The sequence below is a fragment of the Monomorium pharaonis genome, chromosome 7 (assembly GCF_013373865.1).
Source record: "Monomorium pharaonis isolate MP-MQ-018 chromosome 7, ASM1337386v2, whole genome shotgun sequence".
In the NCBI taxonomy this organism is placed as follows: domain Eukaryota; kingdom Metazoa; phylum Arthropoda; class Insecta; order Hymenoptera; family Formicidae; genus Monomorium; species Monomorium pharaonis.
In genome coordinates this window covers 21,088,680-21,111,102 of record NC_050473.1, presented here as the reverse complement: position 1 = coordinate 21,111,102, position 22,423 = coordinate 21,088,680, and the positions used below count along the sequence as shown (strand labels likewise).

The window sequence follows — 22,423 nt, the reverse complement described above, 5'->3', positions numbered from 1 at the left end:
TATTAATCATGCAATTTGATATATGTATATATAATTATATATATATATATCTATTATATATATATATATATATATTATATATATAATTATATATATATATTATATATAATATATATACATATATATATATATATATATACATATATCAAATTGCACGATTAATACAATATATAAAACTACTTTGGTAAATTTAAATAATATATATTATAACATAATACAATATAAAAAGTAGTTTTATATATTGTATTAATCGTGCAATTTGATATATGTATATATAATTATATATATATATATATATATATATATATATATATATATATATATATATATATTATATATATATATATATACATATATCAAATTGCACGATTAATACAATATATAAAACTACTTTTTATATTGTATTATGTTATAATATATATTATTTAAATTTACTAAATTTTATAAAATCGTAGTAAAACTTTATATTGTAATAAAATTCATGTTGACACAATTATAATTTTGAAGGTAAACGGACAAATACAAAGAAAAATTATAGTAGTCATAAAGTTTCGAAAAATTTAATTATAATTTTAATAAAATTTAATGAAATTTTAGAAAAATGCAATAAAATTGTTTTATAATGTAACCCATATATAATATAAAATAATTTAGTTAAATTTTATTAAAATTATAAAAAAATTAAAGTTCCACATTATTCCAGGATATCTATAATTAGAAAAGAAATAAAAAGAAACTACAATAATAATGGGTCACTATGACTATGATGAGTATAGAGACTATGAAGAGAATAGTAATGAAAAAAGAACAAAACAAGCGAATCGAATAGTCAGTACAGCCTATCTCGAGATTTTCGATTGGCTGTCGCTAAAGAGAGTGGGGTATTACGGAGAGAATTCGTAGTAGGAGGGTTGTTGAATGAATAGCGGAACGCTCAGCCTCCCGACGCACTCGGTCGCAACCCCGACATCCAGCAAATCGCGCGGCCGTACGGTCCCGTGTCTGAGCGTGTCCGCGAAAAAAACCACCCTGTATCTGCTTCGATCCGAGAGTGTTCCACGCCAAAGAAGCGGCGACATAAATCAAACGAACGAACGAACGATACAGCGGTGTGTTTCGAGAAGGTATGTTTCTCCCAAATTTGTAAAAGTCAAAAATCTCTTTAATTTACTTAATAAGATAAATTGCACTCGAAATATGAAGCGTTTCTCATAAAATACTTAACAATCTTTTCACGGGTTCGGCTTTACGGCAGCTAGTTACCCTTAGAAGAAAAGTGCTTAATTTTACGACATTCATTTTTTTCGGTCTCCACCTTTTAATACTCAAATCTGTTTTAATTTCAAATAAAGTTGAGTTAAAACATTTAAATTATTAAAATTTAAAAGTTTTGACCTTAGAAAAACCTATGGTCAAAACGTACGTAGTGCTATAATTTTGAATTAAATCTGGCCAGTTCGGTCGAAACTAAACTAATTATTCAAGCTATTTTTAAATTAAATGTGCTAAATTAAAAATTATTAATTTCTTGCACTTTATTATTTAATTTTTACAATTTTATAATTGATTATTTCTCAGCTCTTAAATTTAAATACCATTTAAAACTAAAACATTTTTTAAATATTTTAAAAATAGAAAAAAAATATTTTAGTACTTTATAATTAAACATTTTTTTTCTGAATAAATTTAATGTGAAATTTCCATAATAGTTCCATGTTACTGTTAGAAGAAGCATCCAATCGTAAAATAATATCACAACGAGAAATAGAAAGCGTCGAGATAGAACGACATAATGCATACTCATTACAATACTACAAATCCATGTGTTACAAAAATGTTTTATTGCTTAACTTAATTTTCCATAAAAATACATTATTTCGCATAAAAAATAAATTTACACATTTAAAAGTGTATTTTAACATATTTCGCTATTATTTGTTACACGGAAAACTAAATTACACACGTTAACGAGGCATATATCTACTTGAATTTGCAGTATTTACTAAAAAAATAGAATTTAATTTTAATTTTTAATATATTTAATATATTAAATTGTTTTATACTTCAAATTTATTTGACTTCGTTTCTTAAATACTTAAGTGTTTTAATTTTGAACGGTATGATTAAAAACATTTAAAACTAAAATTTTTAACAGCTTTAAGTGTTCAGTATTTTAAATGTAAACATTGCAGAAAATTCTAGAAATTCTAAATTTAAAAATCGTTTAAAACATTTTTAAGTATGTATAAAAAACGTAGATAAAAGTAAAACATTTTTACGTGTTCAAATTAATTATTTCTTTTCTAAGTGTTCTCATTATCATCATGAATGCTATTGCTCGTTCGCGGATGTACCGAGGTAAACCTCGACTTTTTTTATTCCGCTTGAACGTAACATGGGAGAATAACATCTCGCTCGCTCCTTCGCAAACTTGTTGTCACGAGCCGCGTCGCGCAAACGCATGTGTAACGAGTAGCGTGGCGCTAAAATTAGGAGGAATGTTATATAAATAGTATCAACGAGATTGTAGAAATTTCGTGGGAGAGAAGAAACATAAACAGCATACTCGCTTGTCGACAAGATCGAATTGTTGCGGACGATTAACGTCGAGTGATAAACGGGCCCGCGAACTTTCGCTCGCTCGCTCGCTTGTCCATCATGATGCGTCTCGAGTAAGCACAAGATGAGGGGGTGTGCGATACTAAAAATATTTCCTTGTACGTTCACATAATGTTTCTCTGAGATAAACACTCGTCTCAAAACGAATTCCTACAAATGATAGATACGATATATCAGTTAAAACTGTGTCAACGTTTTTCGTGAGGGGGGAGGGGGAGAGTCCTTAATGATTTGCGATTATCATCTAAATGTTCAGAATTTTCGACAAATCTACAAAAAAAATAAACTTACCGCAACTTTTCTATTTTGAAAAAAAAAAACTTCATATGAATGTATATGAATAAATAGATGCGAATGCGCATATTTTGCATATATGTATTATAATACCCATATATTTACTAGTTGGGCTCGGAAGAGGGTAAAAACATTACGGTGCGAGTTGATGTATGTACCTTGACAGTTTTGCGCACGAGCAAAAGTCGCTCCCGCTACCGCGCACCCCGCGCGTACCTATTAACCATGTGCCACGCTTGCGCACGCCATAGGTACATAATTTTCACTACCTCTATCTCTCTTTGATTTCACCCATTTCTTCTATGGAATAAGTTCGACGTTAACAATATATGAGTATTATATATATGATATTTTGATAAAACTCATTAATGCCTTTTCACTAATGTAGGTTAATTTTGATCTTGGTTTAATCTTCTTTTTACATATAATAAAATTAGTACAAAATCAACAATTATTTTCTCATATATGAGCAAAAATAAAAATTCTTTAAAAAAATTGATATTTTTAAACTTCAGAAAAAAATATTATATATTTATTTCAATATTATAATAGTCATGAAAGAGTCAGAGATGGGAAAGTTAAGCCTTCGGCACACGATACGATTTTTCATGCTAGATCGCATACGAAGCATCTTAATACATGTCCTGATTGGCTCGGATGATTATGTCCAATCGTAAGCCAATAAGGATATATAGTAAGACGCCTCGTATGCGATCTGACATGAAAAATTGTACGTGTGCCGAAGGCTTTACTTTCTAAAAGTAACTAGTTACCATTACTCGTTACGAATTCTCAAAAATAACTAGTTACCGTTACCGTTACTTAAAAAATAACGATTCGTTACTTTTTAATATTAATCCAGTATACACACTGGATAGTTACCACCCATGACTAAAACTTCAGCGCTCTGTTTCTTCTAAGTACTGTAATAAATGGAAAAAGAAACTGCAAAAACTGCAAAAACTAATTTTTTAAATCGCAAAATATAATAATTTTTTAAATATAAAATTTTTTAAATTTTAATACCAAAGATATGTAAATACTTTTGGTATTAAATACACACACACACACACACGCGCGCGCGCGCGCGCACGCACGCACGCACGCACGCACGCACGCACGCACGCACACACACACACACACACACACACACACACACACACACACACACACACGCACACACAAAAGGTGTCATAAAATTTTTGACATAGCGCTTACATTAGAAGAACGGACTAAATTGAGTGAAAAAGTCTTCTACGATTTTGCTATTTTCGCAATAGTTAACGAGTTATTAATTTAAAAAAAATAGCAGATTTGTCCAGTCTACCGCCAAATACCGGCAAGCACGTGGTATGATAAGATAATCCAGCAACACGCGCGTTCGCGGTTACTAGGTATGCACGGAGTTGTTGTTTACAAGCTCGGCGTAGCCATTGCCGTTTTGCGTTATTTGCTTCATTTACTTATTTGAAAAAAGATGATAGCCGCCGTATTAAATACGCCAATTTAAATTTTGAAATTCTACTTGCACATTTATAATCAATGACCTTGAAAACCCCCAGAATCCTCATTTTCTAGCTGGTTTTATTGATTTTCATTTATATTAAAAAAAATTATTCGACTGGCAGCCGGCACAAAAAATCCGCCATTTTAGATTTTATAGCATCTATACCAAATTAACTATCAATAATTGTAAAAAAAACAATTCTTTTATAAGAAGCAATAATTAATTAGTCAAATTAATCAAAAATTATTTAGTTTATGAAGGTTTTTGCATTGAAAATAAAAATGTTGGCAATACACTAACTGTAGCCGGCATTTTAAGACCGCCATTCTGAATTTTGAAAAATGCCAATTAGCATCAAAAAGTTAATGCAATAAACTAAATTTTTAGCCCTTCTGCAACTGTTAAAAGTTAAACCAATTTTGGGGAGCATGGGGTGTTTCGTTGGAAAAGAACGCCCCATATATACATATATGTATATTTAATTGCAATCATAAGATTTAAGTGCGTGATAACAGTTTATAAAATATAAAATGCTTATATATCTTACTAGATTAAAGCGCATATCAATTTCCTTTCTTTTTTTAGAAAAAAAAAAGGCTGCGCGTATAAATACAATACCTCGGTGACGTTACGACGGTGATTGAAAATTAATCAAACTACGTGCTCAAATATCGCGAATACAGAATTAAAATGGAAACCAAATTGCTTTTGATGTTGATACCAAACGCATTGTGGGCGATGACCGTCTATGCAGCGCCCCTATTAGACATGAGGGACACTTGGAGTCGAGACGTTTTTACACCTATAATCAAGGCAGTGTGCTCCTCCGATGGACAATGTTGGGAATTGCTACCAATGTCACAAACGTACGATGGCAACGTTATACTAAAAGAAGACGGCGACACTTCCAGGTACATAAACGTGCATGTAATGTACACATTTCCTTTTTTATTCTTGATTGAGTATAATTTGCGTATATGATATCTAAGATATATAATGAGTGTAAAAAATATTGATATAGAGGATATTTTTAAATCTTATTTTTTAAAGATAAACGTTAATTTAAGTGTTAAACAAATAAACATTAATTAGCAATTTATAATAAATAATCGCATATGTAAAGGTTATCAATACCGACATATCACTTTATTTTTAGATTATATTGCTTATAAGATATTCCTTACACAAAAACTAAAAAATAAACTTTAAAAATATAAACTAAAAAGAAAGCGTTTTTAAAGCGCAAGAAAAATAAGAAGAAAAAAATATAAATAAAACAATTTAAAACATGCAAAATGATCTAACATTATCAATAATACTCTTACTATTGTTTAAACTCTGTAATTTGCAAAAAATATCTGTATGTAAATTTTATTCTTGTTTTTAATAAAATTTTTAAAATTTTAATACAGACAAAAAGTTATGTATATATAAACTATGGATTTTTACATCTTTATCTAGAAGCAGATCATATTTTTATAAGTATTAATAAAATGCAATGCAAAACACACACACACACGCACAGAATGTTAGGCAAGTAAATTCAATGAGTAATTTTAGATAAAAAAAGACAAAAAAATTAAGATTAACAATCTTTTTAATTGCTAAACCAATTAAGTGCCAAGCACACCGTTTTTTGTGACTTTTTTTAGCGGTATGTTACACCATAAATCTAATCGTCTAAAAATTTTACACCAATTTTTTTTGTGTAAAATTTCCTGAACTTTTAATATCCATCGTCAGAATTTCTCAAAAACGCGATCTGGACACGTTATGTTAATTTATTTACAAAAAAGCTTATTTTTTTACTGAAATTTTTTTAAAATCAATATTTACACATAGAAAACGGATGAACATATCTTTGAGAAGTAAAAATCTTGCATCTATGGACCATGAACTTTCAAATATACGTGTGAGTATATTTCAGTTCAAGTGGCGACATCCAATATGGCGGTTAGAAGAGGGAAAATCTATGAAATCTTCGATTTCTCCGTATGTAATACTTCTTTCAACCGCTTTATCATCCAAATTGGTTTTTAGGATCACTAATTACGATTCTGTTAATAGACACGTCAAATTCAAGATGGCGGATTTAATATGGTGGTCAAAAATGTTTGAATCAAATTTACTAAAAATCGGGAGCATTTTGTTTGGACACGTAACGATTGGACACGGCTCGATTGGACATTATTGGACACTGCACGATTGAGAACGCGCGCGCGCGCATACACACCACACACACACACACACACACACACACACACACACACACACACACACACACACACACACACACACACACTACATTCACATTTACGTGTGTGCAAATTTCGGAGGGGGCCGAAGGTTCCCCGTTGTACCCCGTGTGTGTGTGTGTGTGTGTGTGTGTGTGTGTGTGTGTGTGTGTGTGTGTGTGTGTGTGTGCGCGCGCGCGCGCGCACGCAAGCATTCTCTGCACCACATGAATTTGCGATTTTCCACGCAAAACGAGATGCTCGTAAAAATACGTATATAGACGTTTGAAATTCACTTTTTTTCAAACAGACGCTTTTTTTGCCAGATGTTTCTAAGGTTAGGTAATCTGTCATATGATATATCAATGTTTTTCACTAGAAGACTGTGTTCAATAATGCGGTGTTTAATCATGGGGTGTCCAATAATGCGATGTCCAATAATGCGGTGTCCACTAATGCGGTATTCAATAATGCGGTGTCCAATCGTGCGGTGTCCAATCAAGCCGTGTCCAAAAGGAGGTCACCTATCAAACATGTCAAATTCAAGATGACAGATCCAATATGGTAATCAAAAATGTTTGAAGTCAATCAAATTTACTGAAAATTAGTATATGCGGGTTTTTTGAGATCATTGATTACTAATTTAACATCAAAATATTCGAACTCAAGATGGCCAATCCAATATGGCAACAAAGATTTCGAAATTCGCTGAAAATCAATTTTTAGCGGTTTTTTGGGTCGTTGATTACAAATCTGTCATCAAAATATTTGAATTCAAGATATCGGATCTAATATGGTGACAAAATTTTTTTCGAAATTTCTTAAATTCGTTAAATATCACTTTATGGCGGCCGCTGATAACAAATATAACATTAAAATTGTTGAATTAAAGAAAGTTGAATATTGCAGTGCAATCAGCAGAAAATTGTTAAAACTGTGATAAATTTCATATGTGAACATTTATGGAGGATTCTGATACTCATTTCTGTTCGAAAAAACTGCTACATTTATATTGAACCGTTTCTGCAAAATATGTTCATCATACGAAATAAAATGTGTAAATCATGGTACGTTTCTCAACCGTCAAGAAACTGCCGTTGCCCAGCTCTCATCACTTGGAGGTGAACGTAAATAGAAGGCTTTCCGCGTTTTACTTTTTTCCATTTTTTAGTTACTTGTTTTTTTATATTTTTGTATCTTTCCGTTTTTGAATATATATTATGAATATAGAAAGTACGAGGAAAATAACGAGAAAAAATTGAATTCGTAGAATATAACTTACAAAACTTATCTGCGCCTATATGAGTTAGATAAATTTTAAAGTTGAGTAATTTTGACTATTTTATTCATGACATTTTTGTCGTTTACAATCGACAATTCTGATTCTTAATCAGCAACCTCAAAAACCTCCAGTAATTTTCAGTAAATGTGATTAACAATTAACATTTTTGACCGCTATATTCAAATCGCTATCTTGAGTTCGAATATTTTGATGCTAGACTCGTAACCAGCGACTCCAAAAAATCCATATAGTGATTTTCAATAAATTTAATTGACTTCAAACATTTTCGACCGCCATACCGGATCTACCATCTTGAATTCGAATATTATGCCAGATTAATGTGGGTAATGTGGTTACGCAAGCCTGCACGTTCCGCATTATACATTTGTGATCCAAACTGCTTTTACAAGGTATTTTTTGAGGTTAGGAAAAAATGAGCCAATTCAGCAATTCTGACCTTGAATTTGGATTCAGCGGGTCAAAATACATAAAAATAGACTAGTCTGGTCCGCCGGACCAAGATTTTAAAAAAATATTTTTTTGAAGTTAGGAAAAAATGAGCCAATTCAGCAATTCTGACATTGAATTTGGATTCAACAGGTCAAAATACATAAGGATAGACTTGTCTGGTCCGCCGGACCAACATTAAAAAAAAAATTTTTTTTTTTGAGGTTAAGAAATGCGAGCTAACTTTTCAATTTTGACCTTGGATTAGGATTCAGCGGATCAAAATACATAAGGATTGACTAGTCTAGTTCGCCGAAACAACCTTTTTTTTTGTGTGCCTGTGTAATTTTTATTAATTTTTAATAAAAGTTGATATTCCATTATATCATCGTTCAGATTACCTCTACAAAATGATAAAACAATATTACCAATACTACACATTCTCTCAACAGCTGCGCTGCTTGATAAAGTCGTGTGGAATTTAATAAATAGCTTTTTTAGTTTCGGGCAGTAAACTTCTTCCAATAAACTTAAAGGTCGATATTTATAAAATTTGTTTATAAAAGCTACGGCTCTGTAATTAATTTATGATATCTTAAAATTGTTTTTATAATGATTTCAACTGTAAATATCGGTTGAATGAAGATAAATGTAAAAATTATGATATGTCATAAGTAGAAAATTTAAACTATATAAGGTAACGGTAAAAGTAACTGTTAAATTCGTTACCCTTACTTAAAAAATGTAACTACGTTACCGTTACAGTTACAGAAAAAAAAGTAACGCCATTACCAGTACGTTACCAAAAAAGAGTAACTGTAATGGTAACGGCGTTACTTGTAACGCTGTGCGCCGTTTTTTTTAATTATAAATGTTTAAATATTCACGTAAAAAGTCAAATAAATATTCATCATGTATATTTAAAAGCCTAACTAACAATAAGTGAACATTTAAACATTATAATTAGAAAAACAAAACTTCCACCAAAATTTTGTTATTTTTGATTTTATAATTCTCTCTCTCTCTCTCTCTCTCTCTCTCTCTCTCTCTCTCTCTCTCTCTCTCTCTCTCTCTCTCTCTCTAAGTATTTAAATTTGCATAAAAAATTCAGACCTCTAAACATTTTGAATGTTTAAGCAGTTATAATTGAAAAATAGAGCAATATTCGTAATTTTGTTAAACTTGATTTTTGTTTTATTATATCTAAAATCATTCCTTAAATTTCTCTCACCGAACACACTGTATATATGTACTCGTTGTTTATAAATTGCTTACTAATGTTTACTTTCTGAAAAAATAGGATTTTTAAAAACATCCTCTGGATATTCTATTTGCGCTTACTGTATATACGCTCTCTAAATTTAGTAGGTCCTTTTTAAGTAAAAACACGACATTTATTGAAAATATACAATTATTTTAATTCAATAAACATTAATGTACATTCTCTAAATCTCGTAGAGCAAAACGTCATTCTAAAGTAGTGAGTTTGTGTGATTATTTGAGCAATTTGTCACTCTCAATAAAAGTAAAAAGCTCTATTATTCAATGCTCTTATAGAATGGTAAATCATTTAAATAATTACACAAACTCATTCATCTAGAATAATGTTTTTCACTCTACAAGATTTAGAAAATAGATATACTCTAATATTTATGCTAATTAAAATAAATGTACATTTTCAACAATCAATGACAAAGAGTTTCTATTTGAAAACGATTATCTCGTAAAGCGATTAGTTGTCTTAACATCATATTACGTAATTAATTGTTGAATATCTTCCTGTGCTTGGCAGATTGCAATCTCAGCGTCACATTACAGGACCGGTATCCGAATTCGTGTTAAGATCATGGAGGGATGATACATTGAAAAAACCAGGACGGGAAATTCGAGCATCTTCGTCAACAAACAAGCAAATGCCTACTAAAATCATGAAGAAAGATGTATTCGTATCTCGCAGTTGGGGCGCCGGCGGTATGCCTTTCTCTGTTTTGTACATGAATCCGCATAGCTCGAGATCAAATCACGCAACATTGAGTAAGTGTATGTTAACACAAGTATCAAGGAGATTCTCCAGGTTGAAAAAATGCAGAAGTTACGTGTTTTTTTATTTATATGTGTACAGAAAAAAAAGTATCAAATTAAAACCAATATATTTTCTTTAAAATTGTTTCATATATATATATATATATATATATATATATATATATGTATCTATGTATAATTGTTTTGATAATATGTTAAAAAATATAATTTTTAGTTTAAAACTATTGTTATTTTTAATCCGATCTTTGGTAATCATTCAGTTTAGGAGAGGCAGATCTGATGACCTTGACCTTGACATATGTTATCAAGGTTATCATCCTGAGTGACCTTCGAAAGATTTTAGCCGTCGCTCGTGATTCGTTAAAAAGTTATTAACAAAAAAAGTTTCATAAATACGACACATAATAATTATTCAGTATTGGAGTACATCACATGGGTTTGCGACTTTCTACGCGTAACGAAGTCTACCCACTCTTGCCTCCCCCTGCTTAAAGAGCGAAACGACGTCCACGCAATAAATCCGAAAAACGAAGTCCACGCAACAATGCGTGCTTTATTTTAATAATACGACACATAAATACGACTGTGGCGGTACGCCACAACGCGCACGCGCACAGCGTCCGCGGCCGGGCCCGTGGCATCAGTGACAGCGAGTAGTGCGCGCGGCCGCCACTAAGCAAAAGCGCGGCGCCTCTTCTCAGAAGTCAAGTGACAGCGCTTGGCTTACATAAGAAGACCACCCACGGCAAAAAAGCATCCTCCTACGCTTCGTGTGGTGAGCTCTCTCTAGGCCTACATAAGCAGTACACTTTTTCAAGAAGTACTTAAAGGCCTTCGCACCTGATATTAGGTCGAAGTGAGCTCCAAGTCTTCCGAAGTCTCCTCTGGGAGACAATCAGCCTCCACATCCACCTCGCTGCAGGAACCTGGACCACATCAATGTACCCGGGATCCAAGCAGACGAGCTGGCAGCCCGCTGCAGAGATATTCTACGTCCCGTGGAGACTTGTCCGGATCAATTCTTATCCGAGAAGGCTCGAGATCCGTGACGCTGCTCTCTGGTCAATAGGGCGACCAGATCGACACAGACTTTCAGACGCGGTTCGGTCACTAGACTCACGCAGACCGTTACCTCAAGGCCAGAATAACATCAGACGTAACCATTCGAAATACGCAGATCACGCCGGAACCCTCGACGACAAACGAGTCCTCCGTCGTGCCGACAACACCGAAATGAGAGCGTCCAAAATAGCCACGTTCAAAACAGCCACGTTCGAAATGGACACGTTCGGAATGGCCACGTTCAAAACGGCCATGTTCGAAATGACCACCGGAAATATTGCACGGAGTTTAATTTGCCCACGTTCAAAATGGCCACGTTCGGAATGGCCACGTTCGAAACGGTCACGTTCGAAATGGTCACGTTCGAAATGGCCACGTATGTTTTATTTGATTTCTAATACAATGCACATGGGTTAGCGACTTGGACGGGATGAATGCGGGAGGGGGGGGCCGAAGGCCTCCTTTGTAAACCTCACGCGCGCGGACGCGCGCGCGTGTGTGAGTGTGTGTGCGTGTGCGTGCGTGTGTGCGTGCGCGCGCGTGTGTGTGTATGATGCAAAGCATTCTGTGCACCACATGGATTTGCGACTTTCCACGCAAAACAAGATGCTCGTTAAAATACGTATATAAATATTTAAATATCCGCAACAAGAAATAGTACATCGAATCGACATCGATTCAACGTCGAATTCATTATTTCGATGTCGATTCGACGTCGAATTGCCGTCGAATTCATTATCGTTTCCTGCTGGGTTTCTCAATTGAGATTTACGCATTCTTTGCACGGCTTGTACTAAACAGAGCATGCGCTTGTGACTAAAAAGCACGAGGATATGACCGCTGCGCATGTTCAAGTAAAACATACGTGACCAATTTGAACGTGACCCTTTCGAAAGTGGCTGTTTCGAACGTGGCCGTTTCGAACGTGGCCATACCGAACGTGGCCATTACGAACGTGGCCATTTCGGACGTGGTCGTTTCGAACGTGGGCAAATTGAACTCCGTGCAATATTTCACGTGGCCATTCCGAACGTGGCCGTTTCGAACGTGGCCATTTCGAACGTGGGCAAATTATATCCACTCCACCGAAATCGCTTCCCCGCACACCCGGGAAGCACATTCCGAGCTCCGCGCTGAAGCATCGTAAGGTTCTCAAAGACCTCTTCGGGAGCGACAGCGACGACGACGACGACGACGACTAAGGAATCCTAACCTCCTTCAGGCATCTTCGAGTGCCGCCTAATTCTTCCACTACTGAAGCAAGGCCACTTAGACGACAGCGTGCAGACTAATCTTCTGGACTATCTCAAAATTTAATATATATGTACACTGACACAACCATAGCTGTATACCAAAATTAAATATACGGACATGTAATAAGTATTTGTGGGACCTTTCTGAGCGGACCTAACTTACCTGCACCAACTCTCCCACACGACACATTATAATTATTCAGTATAGGAGTACATGAGTGTACGACTTTCCACGCGTAGCAAGAAACACTCACACCCTCCCCCCTCCTGCTCACAGAGCAAAATGATGTCCACGCTTGTACTTTACCACAAGGGTTTGCGACCTTAGATTTGAAATTGTGGCCAAATAGCGACTTTAAAATGTTGGGTTAGATTAGGTTAGGGAAAAAAATGAGGTGGGGGTGAAAGAGGAGGGGCTCCGCTCCTCCCCCGCCCACACGTTCTCTGTACAACACTTTGCATATAGATTAGCAAACATGCAAATCACGCATTTCATATATTATTAACAGTGTTGGATCTAGATACATGTATAGAGATACATTTTGTGTACCTGAACCTGTATCTGAGATACATTTGAATTAGAGTATTTGTATCTGTATCTAGATACAAAACACAGTATCTGAACTGCTTTTCAGATACATTTTCAAATACATTTTCACGTACTTTTTGTCTATATTGGGAAAAAAATATTTTTTAAGGTCATTTTTTATTTGCTATTACTTCAATAGCGTCATTTAGATTTGCGCAAATAATACTTATGTATGAAATAACTTTGCTATCTAGTCTATAGAATCATTAAATTTTGTGCATATTACATACATTATTAATATTATTATTATTATTACAATAAAATATGATTTAAAAGACGAGAGAGAAACGCAAGTTTATTCAACAACTCAGCAAACAAATAAAAAATTCGGAAAAGACAGTAAAAGTTCAGCGACAGGTATTTATGCGCAACACAAAAATGTAATTATTTATTTTATAATGCGCTTTTCGTGTTGCGCACAAACATTTAAATTTTTCAGATTTTTTTATTTGAATAATTTAAGAGTATCTGATACGTATCTGAGATACTTTTAAAGTATCTGAGTATCTGTATCTATATACATTTTGATTTGTGTATCTGTATCTGTATCTAGATACATTTTTTTCTAAGTATCTGTATCTGTATCATTTTAAAAGTATCTTACCCAACACTGATTATTAAGTAATATAAAACATATATATTCTGGAAATTAAGATAGATAACAGTGATTGTATAATTTAATTCTTTTTACATCAATAATAAAGACTTAGAATTATAAATTTCCTACTTGTACTGTTCTTTATCTGACACGATATAGATAAAACTGTATATATACATCAATCACAACATTCTCAGTTCATTGTTCGGTCATTCTCAAAGTGTAGTACAGAGAACGCGTGGGCGAGGGAGGGGCGGAGCCCTTCCTCTTTCACCCCACCTCATTTTTTCCTAACCTAACCTAACCCAACATTTTAAAGTCGCTATTTGGTCACAATTTCAAATCCTCCCCCTACACCCATTCCCAATATTTTTTCCTAACCTAACCTAATCCAAACATTTTAAAGTCGCTATTTGGCCACAATTTCAAATCCGAAGTCGCAAAGCGAGGGGGAGGGGTAGACCTCGCTACACGTGGAAAGTCGCAAACCTATGTGATCTTATACTGAATACTTATGTGTCGCATTTATGGAACTTTTTTTGTTAATCACTTTTTAACAAATCACGAGCAACGGCTAACATTTTTTGAAGGTCACTTAGAAAGGTGACCTTGATAACATATGTCAAGGTCAAGGTCATCAAAGCTGCCTCCCATAAACTAAATAATTATTCTAACTCAATTTTTTTCAATTCGTAAGAAAAAATTCATATTTTATGATCATTTTTATAAAATTAACAAGAAAAATTTATTGCACCCCATAGAGCGTGTTAAAGTATAAACATTTTTTAAGGCAAAATACGTTCTTACTTTTGAAGAAATAATAAAAAAAGAAAAATAGAAGATCAAAATCTGACAAATGCTCTTTAAGGTAGAAACTTTAAGCTTTAAAATGAAAAAAGCTTTCCAATACGATAAATTTTTGCGAAGTTATAATTATTTGAAATTGAATAAAATTTTGGTATATATTTTTGCGCTAATTTTGTTGCTCAATATATAAATTATAAACTTATTCTTATTGTATAAAAAACTGGAGAATCTCTTTAAGGATATATTACATTTATTTTCAAAATAATTAAAACATTTTTCTATATAATAGTAATTTTCTATCTGTATAAAAAATTATTTTAATAAAAAGTAGAAATGTGCTTTAATAAAAATTTAATTAAGAAATAATATTAAAAATCTGACTTTTTTGATAATACTTCGTACTCAAAAAAAATTATGCTAAATTTTATTAGAGTATAGAAATTAGTTGTTCTATAAATAAGAAGAAATAAGAAATTTATTCATTTACAGAACAAGTTCAGAATCAATAAAATTTGACATAAATTATCTTGAATACTTAATGCAAAAACTTATACCAAAAAAATCGAGATTTCTGTCATTATTTTTTAAATTCCAACATGACAAATACAACTTTCATATGTATACAATTTAAAATATAAATAATAACACATTTGTAAAAATAATGTGTGTAATACTTAATATAAAAAAGAGAAACGGGTATTTAACACGTTTAAAAATAATAAATGCGCATGTACGTTAACAGCATTCCATCGACAAGATTCGAGTACGACAACCGAGAGTTCCACATCGTTCGCGAAACATCCCAATTCACGCGTCGGTTCACGAAGCGGTCAAACTACTGTACAACCAAGAAAACAATATTGGACCATACCACAACTATTTATATCATATGGTTGGGGTTCTTTTGGAAAATAAAAACGAGTATACGACTATATACGATTCTTAAGATATGATCTATATCATCTCAAAAAAATAAGACATAAAGTGAGAAAGGAGATAAATTGATCTTTGCAATGTATGTAATCATAACAGCAAATGCAGAACAATTGTCAATTTTTGTTGCAATTACGTATTAATTCGTTCTAATATTTTTCTAATTTGTTCTAATATTCGTTCTAATATGTAAAAAATTGTAATTTACATTTCTTTCTCTCTCTTTTCACGTAGAGTCTTCTTCACCATAATAAAGTTTCCATTTAAATAAATAGATAAACATATAAAATAAACGCTAGAGCGTTGAAAAACTATAAGATGTGTATTATAATCGAAAAAAAAATATCTTTTTGTTTTTTGCATATCATATATTTGTGTGTGTGTGTGTGGTGTACGCGCGCGCGCGCGCGCGCGCACACACACACACACACACACACACACACATATATTGTAAAAAAATAAATATTTGCCTCACCATTCATCTCCTTCATTGCCTTGATAAAGTCCTGTGGATCCTTGAAAGATACAAATCCAAAACCTTTTGTTTTATTTGTCCGTTTATCTCTGATCACTTTCGCCTTTTGAAAACTGGGATACTTTCCAAACACCCTCACCAACATTTCATCAGTGACATCGTTTCCCAGATCTCCGCAAAATATTCTAAAATCATCTGCGTAATATAAATGGTATTATTATGAATTCTTACATTATTAATAAATCTACTTATTACAATTACATTAATATTTACATATATAACTATAATATTTATATAACTGTATTTATAAATTATCGCCTTTGGCTTGTGCGTCCATTTCCCACACTCGTGGAAAATAGCCAACTTTCCTCACTTATTACGCATGTATTATTATATATCTAAATTAAATCACTTGGACAAATGTTACCAACCTTCATCCCAATCTAATAGGGAAGGATCTTCCCAGGTCTGTCCACCAGCCGTCCTTATAATTTTCTTATTTTTCTTCCCTTTACCCTTAGGATGACTCTCTTCTGCGCTAGCGTTAGCCATAATGGAACTCGCCTTCCCCTGGCTAATAGCTAATTCAGCCGCTGTACTGACACCTTTCACTTTTGGCTTCTTTTTACCCTCGTCCTCAGGGATTTTTGTATTGATAATTTGCTCAATAATTTCCGGATGGATCATTGGCGCAGACGTGGAATCATATGTTTTTGGCGTCGCACTTAAACACGGATCCACCATATTTGACATGTATGGATTGCTTATTTGTGCTGGTGAGGAGTATGTTGTAATGGGAACTGTACCTACAACAATTGTCAAACTTGTAAAACAAGATCGAATTGTTCTTGCGTATTATATTGACACAAGAGATATATGTATATTGAAAAGTTAAAAACTAAATTTTTAAACCTTATTAAATTTCTTCAAATATGTATCTTCAAATATGTATGTCAAAACATAACAGAAAAAGATAGAACTTTATCTGAATCCAGGATTGTCCAAATTTATAGATCGAAGGCATTAAATGGACTCTTTATTCCCGCAATCATTGCATAGTTGTATGTCGCCATTCTCTGCCTTATGAGCTCTGTGAAAAACTATAACAGTACTGTACTAATCTTCTTAAGATTTAAGACACGTCATAAATACGTCTAACACACTCATATTTCATAATAAATAACAAGGGTATGTTTAAAAAATTGGTACAGCACTATTACAAGAAAGCGAAATCATATACAATTGTAGAAATAAATTTCTCGGTGCCTTTACTTCATAAACTTAAATAAACCTGGATTTAAACAGAATTCCCTAGCATCTATTCTTTTTCGAGGGGTGGTAGTAAAGTAATTTTTGTTCAAGGGCTAGGTAATTCAGCGGTAATCCAAATGAAATTTTAGGTAATCCAAAGTAATTTTTAGTAAATCCAAATAATCTTTAGCATTTTCGGGTAATCTTGGGTAATCTAATAGGAAATCTAAGTAATCTAAATCTTTGGGTAATTCTAGGCATTCTTAAAATAGTCTCAGATAATCTGAGGTAAGATAATCTCCGATTTTTGAAGTTAGTAAAGTCATTGTCGAGCATGTTTGTACATACGTTTCGAGACGCTGCTCGCTTTGTGCTTGATAGAGTTTATGGAAGCTTTTGTTATTATTTTTGTGATTTTATTATCGATCAAAATGTATGTTTTGTATGTATGTATGTATGTTTGTTTATTGCACAGCACAGAGTTTAAGTATAGTGTACGTAAAAAATACGGAAAGTCGGAAAGACGCAAGTGGTAAAGCATCAACAAAATGTTGCTTCAAAGCCTACCAGTAATAGTGCACAAGAGAAAAATAACAGAAGTCATGAACGCATACAAATATAAATATACAGAATAAACGGTGGACGAACCATAAGTAGTAGGCAGTGATAAATACAATAAGATTAAGAGAACAAAAGTATGTAATGAGTTCGCAGAAAAGACTGTAGAACTAAAACGGATAACATGCGGACCGAATAAAGCAGACTAATGGTGCGGACTCGCATGCGACTGCGCAAAGACGCTAAAACGGAAATGTATACATAACTGGCGATCATGCAAAAGCAGGAGAGAAAATGAAATCGGAAGCGGCGAGACGAAAAGAGGAGAGAGAGGGAGAGGATTTGATAGACGGGGGCAGCATGTTATAGTATTTGACAGCGCAGTAGGAGAAGGCAGCGCGGAACTTGGCGGAATGGTGCACAGGAAAAGATAATGAGTCGTGGTAGCGGGTACTGGGTGTGTTTGCGGAGTGCAGTTCTGCATTTGTGCGGAGAAGGCAACGAAGATATGGGGGAGTATTGGAAAGTAACAGGTGGAATACAAGGCAGCAAAGGTGCAGCACAAAGCGCTGTTTCACTCGAAGCCAACCGAAAGTCGCATATAAAGAAGATAAGTGATCGAACTTGCAAATGCAATATGAGAAGCGGATACAGGAATTTTTGATGTGCTGGATGCGATTAAGTAGTTGCTGATTCAGTGCAGGAACGTATACTACGTCGGCGTAGTCGAACAGAGAGACAATTAGGGCTTGAGACACCAGGAGTTTTTGAGGAGTAGTGAGGATGTGACGAAAGGGATATAGGAGGCGCAAGCGGGCGTATGCAGTGCGGCACTTCGTTGTCACGTGGTGCTTGAAAGACCAGAATGAATCGAAGTGAACGCCAAGTAATTTTATCGAGGAAGCAGGGGGAATGGGAACGGAGTTAAGGCACATGTTGAGAGAAGAAGGTGAGATATGAGAGTTGGAGATTCAGTTATGAGAAAAGACGACTTTGCGGGATTTAGGTGGAGGGCGTTGGAGGACGACCATTGCGCAACCAGCAACAAGTCGGAGTTTAGAGTCATCGAGAACGTGGAGGCCTCGGAAGGACGGAAAAATTTAACGAGAATAATATCGTCGGCGTACATAAAGAGTTTGGAGGAGAGAGGAACTGATAATAAGTCGGCGATGAAAATGTTGAAAAGGAGCGGTCCCAAAATAGAGCCTTGAGGTACACCTGAGGGAATGGTGCGAACGGAAGAAGGAGTTGGAAGCGGATTATAAATTATGACTTGCTGCGAGCGGTTTTTAAGAAAGGAGTGCAGGGAGGAGTCCGACATGCCATAAAATTTGAGCTTCGCTAAAAGGAGATCGTGATTAATGGTGTCGAACGCCTTGGTGAAGTCGAGGGCGATCGGCGATGTTAGGTGGCCATTATCAAAGTTGCGTAGCACAAGGTCGGAGATGTGCAGTAATTCTGTTGTAGTGCTATGTAAGCCGCAAAAGCCGGACTGACATTCAGGGATGATGCCGGAGTTGCAGACGTATGCATATAGTTGAGAAAAACATACGCGCTCGAGCAGTTTCGAGAGGAAAGGAGGGAGAGAGATAGGGCGGAGATTTCGCGAGAATTGGCGAGGGGAGTGTGAGAAAAGAAAGTGGGTGAGGAAGGATTTCTTTTCCCGACGGATGGCAAATGTAACGTTGTTTCGGAAACGCTTGTAAGATTGCCAGTCGTAGGCGTTCCTGGTGCGTTTAAATTTGAGAAAGGCGCGACGTTTCAGCGATAACAGTTTTTTGACAGCGGAACTGAGCCACGGAGCAGGCGCCCGTGAGACGCGCCGAAGAGTCAGCGGAGCAATGCGGTCAAATACCGCAAGAACGGCAGATAAGAAGTGAGAGACCATTAGATCAACGCTCGGCGCATCGAAAACAGGCAACCAATCAACGGATCTCAGTTCCGAGGCAATCGCATCGGACGATACATTGTAAAAGCTGCGAGTGAGTCTGACGCGCGCGCGACGGAAAGGACGGTCAACTCGTAGCGAAGCCCAAACTATGAGATGGTCGCTAATGCCGAAGGCGTCGTCCACACCGCAGCCGACCACATCAACTCCGCGCAAAACAAAGATCAGGTCAACGGCGGTCGAAGTGCTGCCCGTAACACGAGTGGGCGACCCAATGAGCTGTCTGAGCGAAAAATGTAACGCAATGTCCCGCATAAAACCAGCATTAGTAGTCGTCCGGGCGGAGCATATTGATATTAAAATCGCCAAGGCAAACGAGTTCGTCGACGCAGCCCGCCGCATGAGACAGACGCGATTCAATGTAGGAGATCGGACACTGGCAAACGAGGGAAACGATATACGCAGACGATCGCGATACGCAGATTCGCGAAGCGCAAAGAAACAGCGACAATGTCAACCAGGACGCCGGGAGGGGGGTCGCCGAGGTCTATGGGAGAGGTCGGAAGCGAGCTGTCCACGTAGAGAGCGACTCCACCGCCGCGGGAGCCGGAGGATCGATCGGCTCAAAAAAACGAAAAGTTATCAATTTGAATTAAGTTGGAGTCGACAGTGTCACGCAGCCAAGTCTCGCTAACGGCCAAGATGTCCAACGTATAATACGCGACGAGGTCTTTCACCAACGCAAAGTGAGGCAAGAGCGAGCGAACATTGATATGGGCGGTGCGAAGAAAGCCGCGACGGGGAGGGGGGCGACTGAGGCAGTCACGGAAGACAGCCCAGAGAGAGACCGTCAGGCAGGGCCGACGGGAGGGGGGAGGGTCAGCGCAATAGGATCGCGGACGTCCGTGCAGAAAAGAGGACCAGAAGCCACGCCAGGCCCAATGTCGGACAGCATCGATTCTTTAGACGAGTAGCGGCGGAGCGGGGAACCATCAGACAGGCGGTAGTACGTGATCCCGCGCCTCATCCAAACGTATTTCACATGATGCGAATCTGGCCAACCGTCGCGCCTCGTCAAACACGCGGCGCTCGGATGCAGTAGAACGCTCGCACAGGAGGATCCTGGTAGCCGGCCACGCCGCATCGATATCCGAAGCGGCAAAGCCGCGGCGACGACGAGCACGGGCGAGGAGCTCGTCACGACGAGCTATTATAGTAAGTTTTGCCACGAGGGGGCTGGAGGACGAGTCGCGGCCGGGGATCCTGTAGGCCTTCACAACCTCAGAGGGTGACAGAGACGCGCCGAAGGAGGCAGCGATCCGGGAGACGGATCCGATACAGTCGTCGGCGCCGGAACCGGAACCGGCTCCCGGAAGTCCGAAAATAATAAGTTCGTGGTCCCTTTGCTCGGCCACGATCCTCTCGAAATGCACCGCCAGCTCATCAGGGGCGGAAGCTGGAAGAGGGCCGTCAAGAGAGATGGCAGGTGTCCGCTCGAGACGAGTGAGCTGCTCCTCCAGAGCAGTATTTCTCGCTGATAGAGAGATGATTTCGGCGGCAAGATTCTCCGTAGATGATGTTAGGCGGACGATCGCGCTCTCCACTTCGCCGAGGGCCCGCTCTAAGATTCCCATCTTGCTATCCAGATCGACAAGCCTACGGTCGATGCGGTCAACCAGACCGACGGCGGACTCCAGTTTCTCCATCTTGGTGTTCAGGGAGGTCACAGCGGAAGACAAATCGGACAGGGTGGATCCGATGTCCTCAATGGAAGCAGCAATGTCGACCGCATCGCGAGAGTCTCCGAGTGGTCCAGCAGATTCGCGAGAAACAGCCGGCGACGCGCGCAAGGCCGCGACGACCGGGGGGGCGGGCGTACGCGCGGCGGACGTCGGAGTGCAGGAGGCGCCAGCGCATAAACTGGACGAGCCCGGCCGGGGTAGGCTGTTATCCGTCTTACATACGGTGCACTTAAGCGTGCGCGAGAGAAAACGCTTGCATTTATAGCAGATTGTCGGAGTCATGATGCTATGCTATTTTCGAACGTGCAACGTTATTTACAAATTAGAGACAAAGGAAAATCAAGCGAAAGTGAGAATGCGTTAAACAGATGGTGAGACGAAAGGTGAGTTTAAGTACGCAAGCATATACAAAAAGCGAGATAATTTATGGTTAGTGATGCAGCTAATGAGGGAAAGAGGACGACGGATCAATGCTCAAACGATCCGCGACAGAACGCACGCACGAAACTGACGCGCCAGCGTCAGCAAAAAGGCGGAAGCACGATACAGGCCGCACACACAGAAAACACCAACGCGCGACGCTGCTCGCACCGAAAAAGTATAAAAAAGGCATCAGTAACATTAAAAACGAGAAATAATTGAAAGCCGAAGAGAGGAAAGTTGACAAAGCACAATAATTACACTGATTTGCAGCAAAATCTTCAGTGGCAAAGCACTTTAGGCGCGAGATCGGACGAGAGCGACGCGCGACGATGTTCACACGCCGAGAGGTCGCGCGCGAATCAAAATGTATAATTCTAAACAATCATCAAGAAAATTACTAGTTAAAATCAGCACGGAA

General features: G+C 36.8%; 2 protein-coding genes across 7 annotated transcripts in view; one reads left to right on the top strand and one right to left on the bottom strand.

The window, feature by feature from the left end:
* The window catches only part of LOC105831277 (RNA-binding protein 42), a 109,045-nt gene that overhangs the window by 49,373 nt on the left and 37,249 nt on the right, over nucleotides 1-22,423 (bottom strand). For 4 of the 6 annotated variants that reach the window (XM_036290320.1, XM_012671285.2, XM_036290321.1 and 1 more), the window contains 2 exons: nucleotides 16,575-16,949; nucleotides 16,144-16,338 (listed from right to left, as the gene is read on the bottom strand). In XM_036290320.1, coding sequence (XP_036146213.1) covers nucleotides 16,144-16,338; nucleotides 16,575-16,949 — 570 coding nt within the window. Of the gene's footprint in view, nucleotides 1-2,260; nucleotides 2,770-7,137; nucleotides 7,179-16,143; nucleotides 16,339-16,574; nucleotides 16,950-22,423 lie in introns of those variants that run through there. The other 2 variants (XM_036290322.1, XM_036290323.1) reach the window with 2 other exon arrangements.
* On the top strand, nucleotides 676-16,062 carry LOC105831278. The gene is made up of 4 exons (XM_012671287.3): nucleotides 676-1,124; nucleotides 5,006-5,331; nucleotides 10,176-10,417; nucleotides 15,478-16,062. The coding sequence occupies exons 2-4, from the start codon at nucleotides 5,111-5,113 to the stop codon at nucleotides 15,648-15,650; spliced, it is 636 nt and encodes a 211-aa protein (XP_012526741.1). The 5' UTR covers nucleotides 676-1,124; nucleotides 5,006-5,110; the 3' UTR covers nucleotides 15,651-16,062.

Bases quoted from the DNA above. Each gene is read 5' to 3' on its own strand.
- LOC105831278 (XM_012671287.3), top strand. From the start codon at position 5,111: ATGGAAACCAAATTGCTTTTGATGTTGATACCAAACGCATTGTGGGCG. The intron at 5,332-10,175 runs GTACATAAACGT...TGTGCTTGGCAG, and splicing joins GAAGACGGCGACACTTCCAG to ATTGCAATCTCAGCGTCACA. The intron at 10,418-15,477 runs GTAAGTGTATGT...GTACGTTAACAG, and splicing joins ATCAAATCACGCAACATTGA to CATTCCATCGACAAGATTCG.